The sequence below is a fragment of the Salmo trutta genome, chromosome 10 (genome assembly GCF_901001165.1).
Source record: "Salmo trutta chromosome 10, fSalTru1.1, whole genome shotgun sequence".
Classification (NCBI taxonomy): Eukaryota; Metazoa; Chordata; class Actinopteri; order Salmoniformes; family Salmonidae; genus Salmo; species Salmo trutta.
In genome coordinates, this window is record NC_042966.1 from 25928202 (window position 1) to 25940367 (window position 12166).

Here is a 12166-nt window from a genome sequence, read left to right on the forward strand (position 1 = left end):
CATCCGATGAGCGTCAGAGCCGGTGTAGTAGGATTCAATCTTAGTCCTGTATTGATGCTTTGTTTGATGGTTCGGTTGAGGGGATAGCGGGACTTCTTATAAGCGGCCGGATTAGTGTCCTGCTCTTTGAAAGCGGCAGCTCTAGCCTTTAGCTAGGTGCGGATGTTGCCTGTAATCCATGGCTTCTGGTTGGGAAATGTACATATGGTCACTGTGGGGACTTCGTCATCAATGCACTTATTGATGAAGCCGGTGACTAAGGTGGTATACTCCTCAATGCCATTGGATGAATCCCAGAACATTTTCCAGTCTGTGCTAACAAAACAGTCCTGTAGTGTAGCATCCGCATCATCTGACCACTTCTGTATTGAGCGAGTCACTGGTACTTCCTGCTTTAGTTTTTTCTTGAAAGCAGGAATCAGGAGGATAGAATTATGGTCAGATCTGCCAAATGGAGGGCGAGGGAGAGCTTTGTACACGTCTCTGTGTGTGCAGTAAAGGTGGTCTAGAGTTTTTTTTTCTCCTCTGGTTGCACATGTGACATGCTGGTAGAAATTAGGTGAAACGGATTTTAGTTTGCCTGCATTAAAGTTCTCGGCCACTAGGAGCGCCACTTCTGGATGAGCATTTTCTTGTTTGCTTGTGGCCTTATACAGCTCGTTGAGTGCAGTCTTCGGTTTGTGGTGGTAAATAGATGGCTACGAATAATATAGATGAGAACTCTCCAATTTGTAAGTCGCTCTGGATAAGAGCGTCTGCTAAATGACGTAAATGTAAATGTAGATAGTGTAGTCTACAGCTTATCACGAGGTATTCTACCTCAGGCGAGCAATACCTCGAGACTTCTTTGATATTAGACATCGCGCACCAGCAGTTATTGACAAATAGACACACACCCCCGCCCCTCGTCTTACCAGACGTAGCTGCTCTGTTCTGCCGGTGCATTGAAAATCCCTCCAGCTCTATATTATCCGTGTCGTCGTTCAGCCACGTCTCGGTGAAACATAAGATATTACAGTTTGCAATGTCCCGTTGGTAGGATAGTCTTAATCGTAGATCGTCCAGTTTGTTTTCCAAGGATTGCACCTTGGGCAATAATACTTAGGGTAGTGGTGGTTTACCTAGTCGTCAGCGAATTCTTACAAGGCACCCCGCCCTCCTCACCCTTTTTTACCAGTCTTTTCTTCATGCTGATCTGTGGCATTATGTTGTGTGACAAGACTACACATTTTAGGGTGGCCTTTTATTGTCCACAAGGTGCACCTGTGTAATGATCATGCTGTTTAATCAGCTTCTTGATATGCCACATCTGTCAGGCAGATGGGTTATCTTGGGAAAGGAAAAATACCCACTAACAGATATGTAAACAAATTTGTGCACAAAATGAGAGAAATAAGCTTTTTGTGCATATGGAACATTCCTGTGATCTTTTATTTAAGTTCATGAAACATGGGACCAACACTTTACATTTTGCGATTATATACTTTAGCACTTATTAATGAAGCTGGTGACTGATGTGGTAAACTCTTCAATGCCATCAGATGAATCCCAGAACATATTCCAGTCCTTTTATGGTCAGATTTGCAAAATGGAGGGCAAGGGATAGCTTTGTATGCATTTCTGTGTGTGGAGTAAAGGTTCTTCACCTCTCGTTGCATATATGACATGCTGGTAGAAATTAGGTGAAACGGATTCAGTTTTCCTGCATTAAAATCACCGGCCACTGGGAGTGCAGCATCTGGATTCATTTTTTTTATATCTTTTTTTTTACTTCCGTTTATTTTAGTAAATATTTTAACTTTTTCTCTTTTTCTTAAAACTGCATTGTTGATTAAGGGCTTGTAAGTAAGCATTTCACTGTTGTATTCGGCACATGTGACAAATCAAATTTTATTTGAGTCTGCAGATCATTCTGTGAGGTCAGGAGGATGCGAAGCGACCAGATCCCATTGAAGAAGTCACTCTGTAGCTCAGTCAGCTTTTTATTACTCAGGTCCAGGAGCCACACCGTGAGGGATGTGGGTGAAGGCACGAGACTTACAGTCCACCAGGTATGAGGCTTCGTAGCACAGGTATTAGTTGGGACATCTTGAAAATTATGTCTAAAAGGGACTCTTTGATATCCCAACTGACATTAAGGGTTAAGTTTAGGTATGGCATCTACTATATATATATATATTATTGACTTTGTTTGTTTTACTCCATGTGTAACTGTTGTTGTATGTGTCAAACTGCTTGCTTTATCTTGGCCAGGTCGCAATTGTAAATGAGAACTTGTTCTCAACTTGCCTACCTGGTTAAATAAAGGTGAAATAAATAAAATAAAAATGTTAGGATTAGGTTAGGGACGTCTCAAGGTTTCTGGATAGCACTAACTATTTTGATGGCCCTGGACATAGTGATTATGTCACCCAGGTCTAGTACAGTGGATACGCTGTGTCGTACATGCAGAGGTCTCATTTATGAATCTGGAGGATGTATCTGTCACTGTTTGCAAGTGGTATTCACAACCTGGATCCCCCAAGATGTTGTTGGTCTAAGATGCTGTTGATTCTGTTTTCTAATAGGAAAAATACACACTCTGTAGCTGTTATGGGGGGGAAAAATTGTCATGTGTACAGTTCAGTTCATGCCATTGGTGAACATCGAACATTCCTGATTAGATTGAACATCAAGCATGCAATGTCAGATATGGTCAATTTTGGGTGGATCCCCAAAATAGGAATGTTTTCCACAATATAAAACCCATGACTTCCAGAACATTGATGAGATTAGCACTTTTGTCCATAGGTAATTTGCCAACAAAAGTTTATATAGATTCATTAACAAGTACTTAGTCCTGTAAATCTATATCAACATTTTGCAATCAAAATATACAATATAAAAGAGTTATTCTTACCTCAACAGGACTTCCTCGATAAATAAGGTACCCTAGTCCAATCGTATCTCCAGCACAGTCCGTGAATCGGTCTTCTCCACTACTAGACTTCAGATTAGACCATCAGGTACCCAGTGGAATGTAATGACATTACCTGCAGATTCTCACTTCCTACTTTACCATCACAGACACCAAAATTACCTGTAAATTACAGTCCATTTGAATGACAACTTGGACTCCCTTCACTTATTTTGTTCATCATCCGTCCAGAGTTCTCTGAAGCAACAAGCACAGCAGCGTGCTATATTTGACTACCGGGCAGCGTGAGAGAAACAATAATCCTTTATCCATTTGAATAATTAATTGAATGTCCAGGTAATCAAGGGATTCTGTGAGGACAGTTCTCTAATCAAATCTATTCCAAAATCGAGAAAATAACCGGAGAAATTCTAATTGCAGTGTTGTCAAATTATAGCAAATGGGAATGATTGAACAACTTATGTGATAGATAATTTTACTTATATGCCACCAATGCCACTAACATGTTTTAGTTGGTGTATAATGGGTGGCTTGCCAGGTATGACCATGCACATTGAATACAGTCATGATTAAACGGTAGCCTACTGCAGCCTTGTGAAACCAGACCGATCTCGTGATAGCTCACATCCGGTTTCACTCCACGTGAAATTAAACGTGAGCGCAGTGGCCAGTCTGGTTTCACGAGGCTAGGCCTACTGCACTATTGAGTGACCATTCTTTTGCAGAGACAATTTGTGATATTCTACAGTTCCATATACACCAAGTCATAGCAAAAATTCAAGTCCTACCAACAGAAAATAAATTATTTGTTTCCTTGCCTTGCAAAAAGCGATTGAAATTACAGTATTAGTCAGAATTTTTGTTACTTTTATTTTAGAAAATGTATTTTTAAAGTGTGGCATTTCAAGTCACATTTTGTTTAAAATACAGAAAACAGACAATTGTAGAACATGGATACAGCAAAAAGGAAATGACAGAAAATAAAGCTAACAAGCCTTTCTGACTGCTCTATTTTCTCTTTCTGAAGAAATGAAATTGAGGAGGAGGGTGGATGGGGAGGACGATGAATGGATGGAGGGGGGGATGAGTGAGACGATGATGAAGTTAGTTAAAGGAAACTATGGTTGCTTCATGGTTTATGTTTTAAATTATTTATAAAGTCTAATTTAAGATTAACTCTTTTCCTCTTTATTTTTTTGTTGTCTTTTTCATAAATGGTTTGATCTTCTGGAATACCAGGGCCCCTCAGCGCTGTATCTTCCTGGTCTCTGACACCGAGGGCTAGGAATGCCAACCTTGTCCGGCAGTGGGGACACACTGCCAGCCGTGCAGCCTTCCTGTCCCCCGCCGTGTTGCCTACCCTGGCTGGCCAGACCCACGCTGCCCTGTGCCGACTCAAGAAGATAAAGTGGTGTCCTTCTGTGTTTGCTGTGCTTGTGAACGTTGCATGGACTTCTGCCTTTCCACGTCTCTAAAATGTTTCTCAACCTACAGAGGGGAAGAACACTTGATGCATGATCCAATTCTATATGCCATTGTATCAAAAGTTATTTGTAAGAAATAAAAGGGCAAATTACATTTACAATGTATCATAATTCCACAACAATGACAGATGAAGTAGTAGTAGGTAGGTGATACTCACTATTTTGCGTACATGACTTAAAGCGCTTCCCTCTTTGCCTTTGCAGTTATCAGCCTGGTATGGTGGCGAAATTACAACATCGTCCATGACCAGTATGTTCTTCTCCTGCCATTTACAGTCTTTGATGCTGCAGAACACAGTGCACATCATTAGATTAACACCTGGAAACATTTAACTGGTAAAACAATCCCTGACCTTGAGCTGAGGAGTCAAGTCTATTTAAACAATGTGTTCTATTCTGATGTTTCTAAATAAAGCATGAAATCTCAATTGTAATAATTGTATTTATTTATGGTTGACCAATCACACCGGTATAAATTCTGCACCTGCATTGTGGGGAAAAACTGAGGTGTCGGATTAGATTGTCGTTCTCGCTTCTTGCCAATTTAAACTAAGCTTAAGAGCCAAATCAGGTCAAGACCTCAAACGTCACCTGCCTAAACGGAGCCAGTATGACTGAAAAAAGGCGATTCAGTATGCTCATGTCCATGGACAATGACGAAAATGGATCAATAAATTTTTTTCCCCTACTACTTCAATTTTGTCCTCAAATCAACTGCCCATATTAGTTAGCCAGTAATTCTTAATCGCATCCTATTCCACCCACTGATTCTCTGCCCCTCTGGAATTAATCAAGTTCATTGAATAAACATTTTACAAGGCACTTACGTTTTGTGAATAGTCTGGAATAGCAGCTGGCCCTCCGCAGAAACCCCAGCACTGATTGCATAGGCTTGGGACAGCTTGTCCTCCTTCTCTGACCGTGCCCGATTGGCAAGCTGGGAGGAAGATGGCAGAGAGGAGAAAGTTAGGAGGGGATCCGGAGTAAAAGGCACTCAACCAACGTGCGTTGAGGTGCAACCACAAACTATAAGAGCATTTGAAGGGAATAGGCGTGAAACGCAACTCTCGCCCTCAATTGAAAACACAATTGACAACCTTGACCAGAAACATCAAATCGAATTTTATTGGTCACATACACATGGTAAGCAGATGTTAATGCGAGTGTAGCGAAATGCTTGTGAGGTGAGAACGTTGACAAGGAAGATTTAACAATGACTGACACAGATGGGTGGTTATTTGAGACGGGTGACAAATGTAGCTCATGTCATCATCATAAGTAAACCCACACTGGGCCTGTTAATATTTAGTTTTCCATACAAATATGCTAATCATAAGCACTTTATGAAGACTGAAGCATAGGCTACACTAATAGTCATTTAGCAGACTACAAAAACTGTTCTGTTCTACCTGATAATGAATTGCATCAACCTGGTATCCCAGGTCTAAATGAGTCCTTGATTAGTGGGGAAGAATGTAAAAAAAGCAGTGGAACTGGCTGAATTTGAGGGACCTACAGTATGACAGCAGATGAGGGCCTACCTTGCTAACATTCAGTGACGCTAGAGGAGGAAGAGTTTCAGTGCGGTCATTTATTATATCCACTTCAGAAACATAGGCTAAATTGATCAGGATGACGTCGTTGAGGTTTGGCTTCCCACTGGAGGGAGCACATTCTGGGAGGAACTCAAGTCAAGGTAAACAAACTGTAAAGGTAGTAACATGCACACATGACAGTTGGTGTACTAGACTAGAGCATCAGTGACATTCAAAGAATCTCAAGACATGGATAAATAGAGTTCACATTCTAGGTATATACAAAAACACCTCATTATATCAAAGTTCCAGACTGCATGCATACATCCATATACTGCTATAAAACTACCTGAGCAAATATAAATTATAATGGGCAGGCGCATACAGATGTCATGACATTTTAAGTTCATTGCTTTGAGCAGAGTAGGTGTGCATAAAAAATTTAATAAAACATATTTCTGGAACTAACACTAGCACTTAACTTTTTTCTTACTAGCTCTGACTTTGCTGATAGCTACTTTGAGAAAAAATGTACTTACTGTGACTGTGGTATGTGGTTGTCTCACCTAGCTATCTTATTAAGATGAATGCACTAACTGTAAGTCGTTCTGGGTAAGATTGTCTGCTAAATGACTTAAATGTAAGTGTAAAATGAAAATTGCACAACTGAGCATTTGGAAGGAATAGGCATGTCGCTCACGTGAGAGTCATGCCTATTCCTTCCAAATGCTCTTATGATTTTTTTGGTTGCACCTCATCTCACGTTGGTTGAGCGCCTTCTACTCCTCTACAGATATTTGACTGAGCAAGTATGACATCACCATCCGCAGCATTAGAATCTTTAACATTGAAATATGATGGTCTATTATCCCTATTAAAATGTAAAATATATCAGACAACATCAACACCATAGCTCACTGTAATAGAGTGGTAGACTGAGGAAGTCTCACTTGCCAGACGTATGGCACTCCACCAGCGGCTGTAGTAAGACACTGAGGTAAGGTTGGGGCAGGCCTATCAGTCAGTGGCAGTACTGTCAGTCAGCTGAAATGACAACCAAGGTCAGTGCTGCCACCTGTAGTAGCCTGGATCAACATACACAAGTCGTAGCATGGCAATGAATAACAGCAAGCATCCTAAAGAAGGTTGAGGCATGAATGGAACAGAATAAAAGAATGCACAACATAAGGCACTAAATGAAGAGATGGTGTGTCCTTCCACAACATAGGACCTAGCTTAGTATTGAACGTCTAGGCCTAAATACTGAAAATACACACATTCTCCTGAAGGTATATCTATCACCTCTGGATAGCTTGTAAAAAATTGCCAGGAAACATGGCAAAATGCTGGGCATCCCTCATCAGCGGTGCGGACTGGTCACTTCAATCATGACATCTAAACAAAACACAGATGCTATTCTATTCAGCTCTTCATCCACAAAACATTCAATCACATACTACAACAATGGCTTTAACCAAAAGGAATTAATTGCTACTGTGGTTAAATGTTTACTTTCTTTGTTCCTGATGGGGTCTTTACGGTCTGCCACTATTTGACACCAACCGGTTCTCTCCTACTCAATTCAAATGCTCTGTGGGTGCTAAATTACAGATCCAGTCTCAGTGGACTGATATAGCTAGCAGAAAAAAATATATAGTTGAATGGCTAGCAATAGAAGCACGCATGTGACAACCAGTCACTGGAGCCCATGCAAGGTGGTCCCACGCCCACCCTGAGGAGTGTGGATTGCGAAGAGAAATATCCATAGCTTTTTCAGCTAGCTACGAGGTGTATTGAAAAGCCATAGTCGGCCAACATGATTAGCTTGTAAGTTAGCTAGCGTTATGCCGTTTCTGTCAGAATATGTAACGTCACTGACTTTGACAAATCAATCATTCAATGAGAGTTAGATTTGATGACTGACACTTACGAATATCAAACATAAAGACAGCGCCAAATGGTCCCGTAATATGTTGGCTATCTAAAGCTAGCTAACTAACATGAGCTACCTAGCTGCTAGTTAGCATAGAGGTGCAATGAAATTCAGTGTTGCCATTTTTTATTGATATGTATGCAATCAGTCAGGTGGTCTGTTTAAAAACTGCCTCTGCGATGGTCAGTTGGCTAGCTAAGTTAACTATCTAGCAAGACTGTCACGCTAGCCAATATCAATTATACCATTTACAGTTAGTGAATCTGCCATGATGCCATGCCATACTGGATTCTGCCAAATAGTGATCCTAGTCGAGGATCAGCAGTTCTACCATGGATCACAACACATGTAAAAATAGCTAAGCACTCAAAGCAAAAAAACATCAACATTAACCAAATGTAATACAGATGCAGGAGCGTACGACTCAGACAATCTTAATGAATTGTATTACAATTTTTCATGGGGTAATACAAAGCTAGCTAAGCAATTCGGCTAACTACGGTACTACTAATTACGCCTGCGCGGATCACTATTTGACACATGCCCTTGCAGGCAAACAGGCCAATGATACAATGGCATCCTAAAATTGAGAAAGGATACTCAAAGTCAACATCTTGGACTGGTAGTCGAAGGCCACCACCTCTCCTTGCAGACGCTGGCCCAAGCAAGTGAGACAAGAGACATGGCTTCCGACGCTAAAATACTCCCCCGGTCCAGGAGCCGCCATCTTCTCCGCCAGGAAACCGGAGCGCCAGTCGTACGTCAAAGTAGTACGTGATCTCGTCACTTGGAAGACTTCGGGGCGTGTCAAATCACGTAGTTACGTCCCATCTCACGATTTTCATTAATTCCACCGTTCTGTAGTTAGCTAGTATTTTAGCATTACATTAAGATTTTTACCAATAATAGTATATTATAGGGTTTCCTCTCTGAAGTAAAACAAAAGGAGAGACACTCTTTCTGATTGGGAGGCATTGACTGATACCGATGGAACAGTTCCATGCAGTTACCATTCCAACAGTTCGATGCCTACCATCAGAACATCAACATGCACCTGCAAAGTTTGTCCCATTCCTCCCCCTGTTGTCAAGATTCAGAAATGCTTCTGCTGCAAAATATTTCCGTCCCGTCTATCACGCCATCAACCAGAATATTGTCACAATATCATCTTATTTGGATCCTTGATATTGCGTATTCACTTTAATTATGGAGGCCATACACACCCAAGGTATTTGGATGGCTGAAGCACTTCAGCAAAGAACGAAGAGCCAAGACAAACTTTGGTTGATTGCCACTCACATTGGGGATCCCAAAGCTGCCTTCCTTCTCGTGTTCCCCTTGACTTACTTTCTCAACCGACGGACTGGATTTGCAGTTGTCTGGGTGGCTGCTATTTCGGAGTGGCTTAATCTAGTCTTCAAATGGTAAGAGTAACGTCTATTTGGTCCATTATGCTTTTAAAAATGTTCAATTAACTTACCGGAAGTCTCGGCCCTATAGCTCTGCTGTCCGATGAATGCTTGATAAACTCTAAGAAAATCAACTATTCTGATCTAAAGTCATTATTTTACAAATCCAATGTTTCACTTACATTCTTTAACGCATAAACATTTATTTATGGTGCGCATATTACAAATACATCTCTGATATTTGATGCAACACGTTTGGATTCGTGGCATGTCCTTTTCTATTATTGGTCCGACGGTAAAACAAACGTCGGAACCTTAAAGAGTTGGAGGATGTAAGTATAAAGTCAAACATATTTTGACCTTCTGTGGTGTACATTTTGAATTTAGAATTTTAATTCCAATGCAGGATGCTCTTTGGGGAGAGGCCATTCTGGTGGATTGGAGAATCCCGTTTATTTGAGAAAAACCCTCCCAAACTCCAACAGTTTGCCTCAACTTGTGAAACAGGTCCAGGTTAGTGAGATGTAATACATTATTCCAAAAGATTGGAATTCTCGTACATTTACAGCAACAAATCATCCAAATATTGTGCACATCATTTACTTGACCAGACAAACTGACTGTGGATTTACAACCATCGGTAATAATGTAATACCACAGTAATAGCACCCTATTTGACCAGTGGTGTTATTCCTCTCCATCTCTCAGGCAGTCCATCTGGTCATGCAATGGTAACAGCAGCAGTGTGGTGGGTGATGGCCTCATCCCTGGGTTCTCTTCTCTACTCCTACACACGCAGGTCTGACCATTAGTCAAATATATTTTCTATTTGTATTTTAAATGCAATAATTGTTTTATTGACTAAGGCAATCTATATTGTAAAATCTGTGTGAGCATGTTTGACATGGTTATTAAATAACCATTTTCATTGTCCATATTTGTTTTTACCCCCCAATCTATTTCAGCATGTTGCTATCAGCGGTTCCGTACGTGCTGTATCTGCTGGGGTTAGTGGCAGTTGGCTTCTCTCGCATCTTCATCCTGGCACACTTCCCCCATCAGGTCATAGCTGGCTCTTTGACAGGTCAGAATCTACCTGTACTGTCTTGCGGAACTTTATTCAGGGGGATATAATCATTTGTTTTTTGTCGTGGGAGTTATGTATGTACAATACTGTACTTGATGTGTATAACCTACTGTATCTAACTTATTCTAAGGTTAACAAAGTTTTGTTAGAATATTCTAGAACATCGTCTTCATTCTGAAGTGAGTGTCCCCAACTCTTTTCTTCAGGCTTCATTCTTGGGGTAGTTCTGAGCCGTCAGGTTCCAGAAGGTCGCCCTCTGGTGTTTTTTGTGAGTTCCAGCATTGGGCTACTCCTCAGTGCTTTCCTAATCCACTCAGGACTGACACGGCTGGGCTTCGACTTGTCCTGGTGAGTCTAGTCTACCCAATGTTTTCCCATATCATAAAGAAAATAGGGAATGTGATTACGTCTATTTTAAAAGCAGCTTGCCTCATAACAGCTATAGCTCTAATTGCATTTAATATAATTTTTAACATTTTCAATTTCCAAGGTCCATTGCATTGGCTAAGAAGTGGTGCTCCCATTCAGAGTGGATTCGGCTGGACACAGCCCCGTTTTCCTCACTCACACGGGACTGTGGTGCTATCCTGGGCCTGGGGCTGGCCCAGTACTGGAAGCCAGGTGGGTACACTCTCCCCTGTGCTCCACGTGCCCTGTGTCTGGCCCTCTGCTCCATGGCTCTCTACCATGTCCATCGACTGCCTCTACCAATCCAACCACAGCCCCTCTTCTACTTCCTCTTCTTTATCAAGTTTACCATCGTGCCCCAGGTGGTCATGATCTATGTACCTGGCTTTGTACACCTCCTTACACACAAAAAGAAAAATGATTAAAATGACACATTCCTCGGAAGTTCAACTCTGGACACTGAGAGAAAAGTTTCTTTAGGTACTTTTCATTTCATACACACTCCTGTATAAATGGGGAAAATGATGGCAATATGGGTGTTGAATTCTAAGGAAGTTGTCAAATGCTGAATGGCAATTTTTCTGCTGATGATTGTATCATGCCCATTTGCAGGATATACAGTTGAAGTTGGAAGTTTACACGTACCTTAGCCAAATACATTTAAACTCAGTTTTTCACAATTCCTGACATTTAATCCTAGTAAAAATTCCGTCTTAGGTCAGTTAGGATCACCACTTTATTTTAAGAATGTGAAATGTCAGAATAATAGTAGAGTGAATGACTTACATTCCCAGTGGGTCAGAAGTTTACATACACTCAATTAGTATTTGGTAGCATTGCCTTTAAATTGTTTAACTTGGGTCAAATGTTTCGGGTAGCCTTCCACAAGCTTCCCACAATAAGTTGAATGAATTTTGTCCCATTCCCCCTGATAGAGCTGGTGTAACTGAGTCAGGTTTTTAGGCCTCCTTGCTCACACACACTTTTTCAGTTCTGCCCATTCATTTTCCATAGGATTGGGCGGGGGGGCTTTCTGATGGCCACTCCAATACCTTGACTTTGTTGTCCTTAAGCCATTTTGCCAAGCATATTTCCAAAGTTGTGGCGTCATTGTCCATTTGGAAGACCCATTTGCGACCAAGCTTTAACTTCCTGACTGATGTCTTGAGATGTTGCTTCAATATATCCACATAATTTTCCTACCTCATGATGCCACCTATTTTGTGAAGTGCACCAGTCCCTTCTGCAGCAAAGCACCCCCACAACATGACGCTGCCACCCCCATGCTTCAGAGTTGGGATGGTGTGCTTCGGCTTGCAAGCCTCCCCCTTTTTTCCTCCAAACATAACGATGGTCATTATGGCCAAACGGTTCTATTTTTGTTTCATCAGAC

The 12166-nt window shown here is 41.2% G+C and overlaps 2 protein-coding genes across 2 annotated transcripts; one reads left to right on the forward strand and one right to left on the reverse strand.

Annotated features, from left to right (window-relative positions):
• Window positions 1-3763: 3763 nt before the first annotated feature.
• lsm12b (LSM12 homolog b) lies at window positions 3764-8759 on the reverse strand. The gene is made up of 5 exons (XM_029765094.1): window positions 8470-8759; window positions 5943-6076; window positions 5229-5338; window positions 4560-4686; window positions 3764-4405 (listed from the first exon to the last, which is right to left on the reverse strand). Exons 1-5 carry the CDS (start codon window positions 8594-8596, stop codon window positions 4313-4315), a joined length of 591 nt encoding a protein of 196 aa, XP_029620954.1. The 5' UTR covers window positions 8597-8759; the 3' UTR covers window positions 3764-4312.
• Window positions 8760-8878: 119 nt separating this feature from the next.
• Window positions 8879-11428, forward strand: g6pc3 (glucose-6-phosphatase catalytic subunit 3). Its single transcript, XM_029765091.1, has 6 exons — window positions 8879-9293; window positions 9685-9791; window positions 9987-10077; window positions 10244-10362; window positions 10572-10713; window positions 10856-11428. Exons 1-6 carry the CDS (start codon window positions 9076-9078, stop codon window positions 11196-11198), a joined length of 1020 nt encoding a protein of 339 aa, XP_029620951.1. The 5' UTR covers window positions 8879-9075; the 3' UTR covers window positions 11199-11428.
• Window positions 11429-12166: the final 738 nt, after the last annotated feature.

Excerpts from the sequence above, each read along its gene's own strand:
- lsm12b (XM_029765094.1), bottom strand. The coding sequence starts at position 8,596 with ATGGCGGCTCCTGGACCGGGGGAGTATTTTAGCGTCGGAAGCCATGTC. Across the intron at positions 6,077-8,469 it reads GTCCAAGATGTTGACTTTGA|AATGTGCTCCCTCCAGTGGG; the intron begins GTATCCTTTCTC and ends AGTTCCTCCCAG. Across the intron at positions 4,406-4,559 it reads TAAGTCATGTACGCAAAATA|GTTGAGAAACATTTTAGAGA; the intron begins GTGAGTATCACC and ends TCCCCTCTGTAG.
- g6pc3 (XM_029765091.1), top strand. The coding sequence starts at position 9,076 with ATGGAGGCCATACACACCCAAGGTATTTGGATGGCTGAAGCACTTCAG. Across the intron at positions 9,792-9,986 it reads AACTTGTGAAACAGGTCCAG|GCAGTCCATCTGGTCATGCA; the intron begins GTTAGTGAGATG and ends TCCATCTCTCAG. Across the intron at positions 10,078-10,243 it reads CTCTACTCCTACACACGCAG|CATGTTGCTATCAGCGGTTC; the intron begins GTCTGACCATTA and ends AATCTATTTCAG.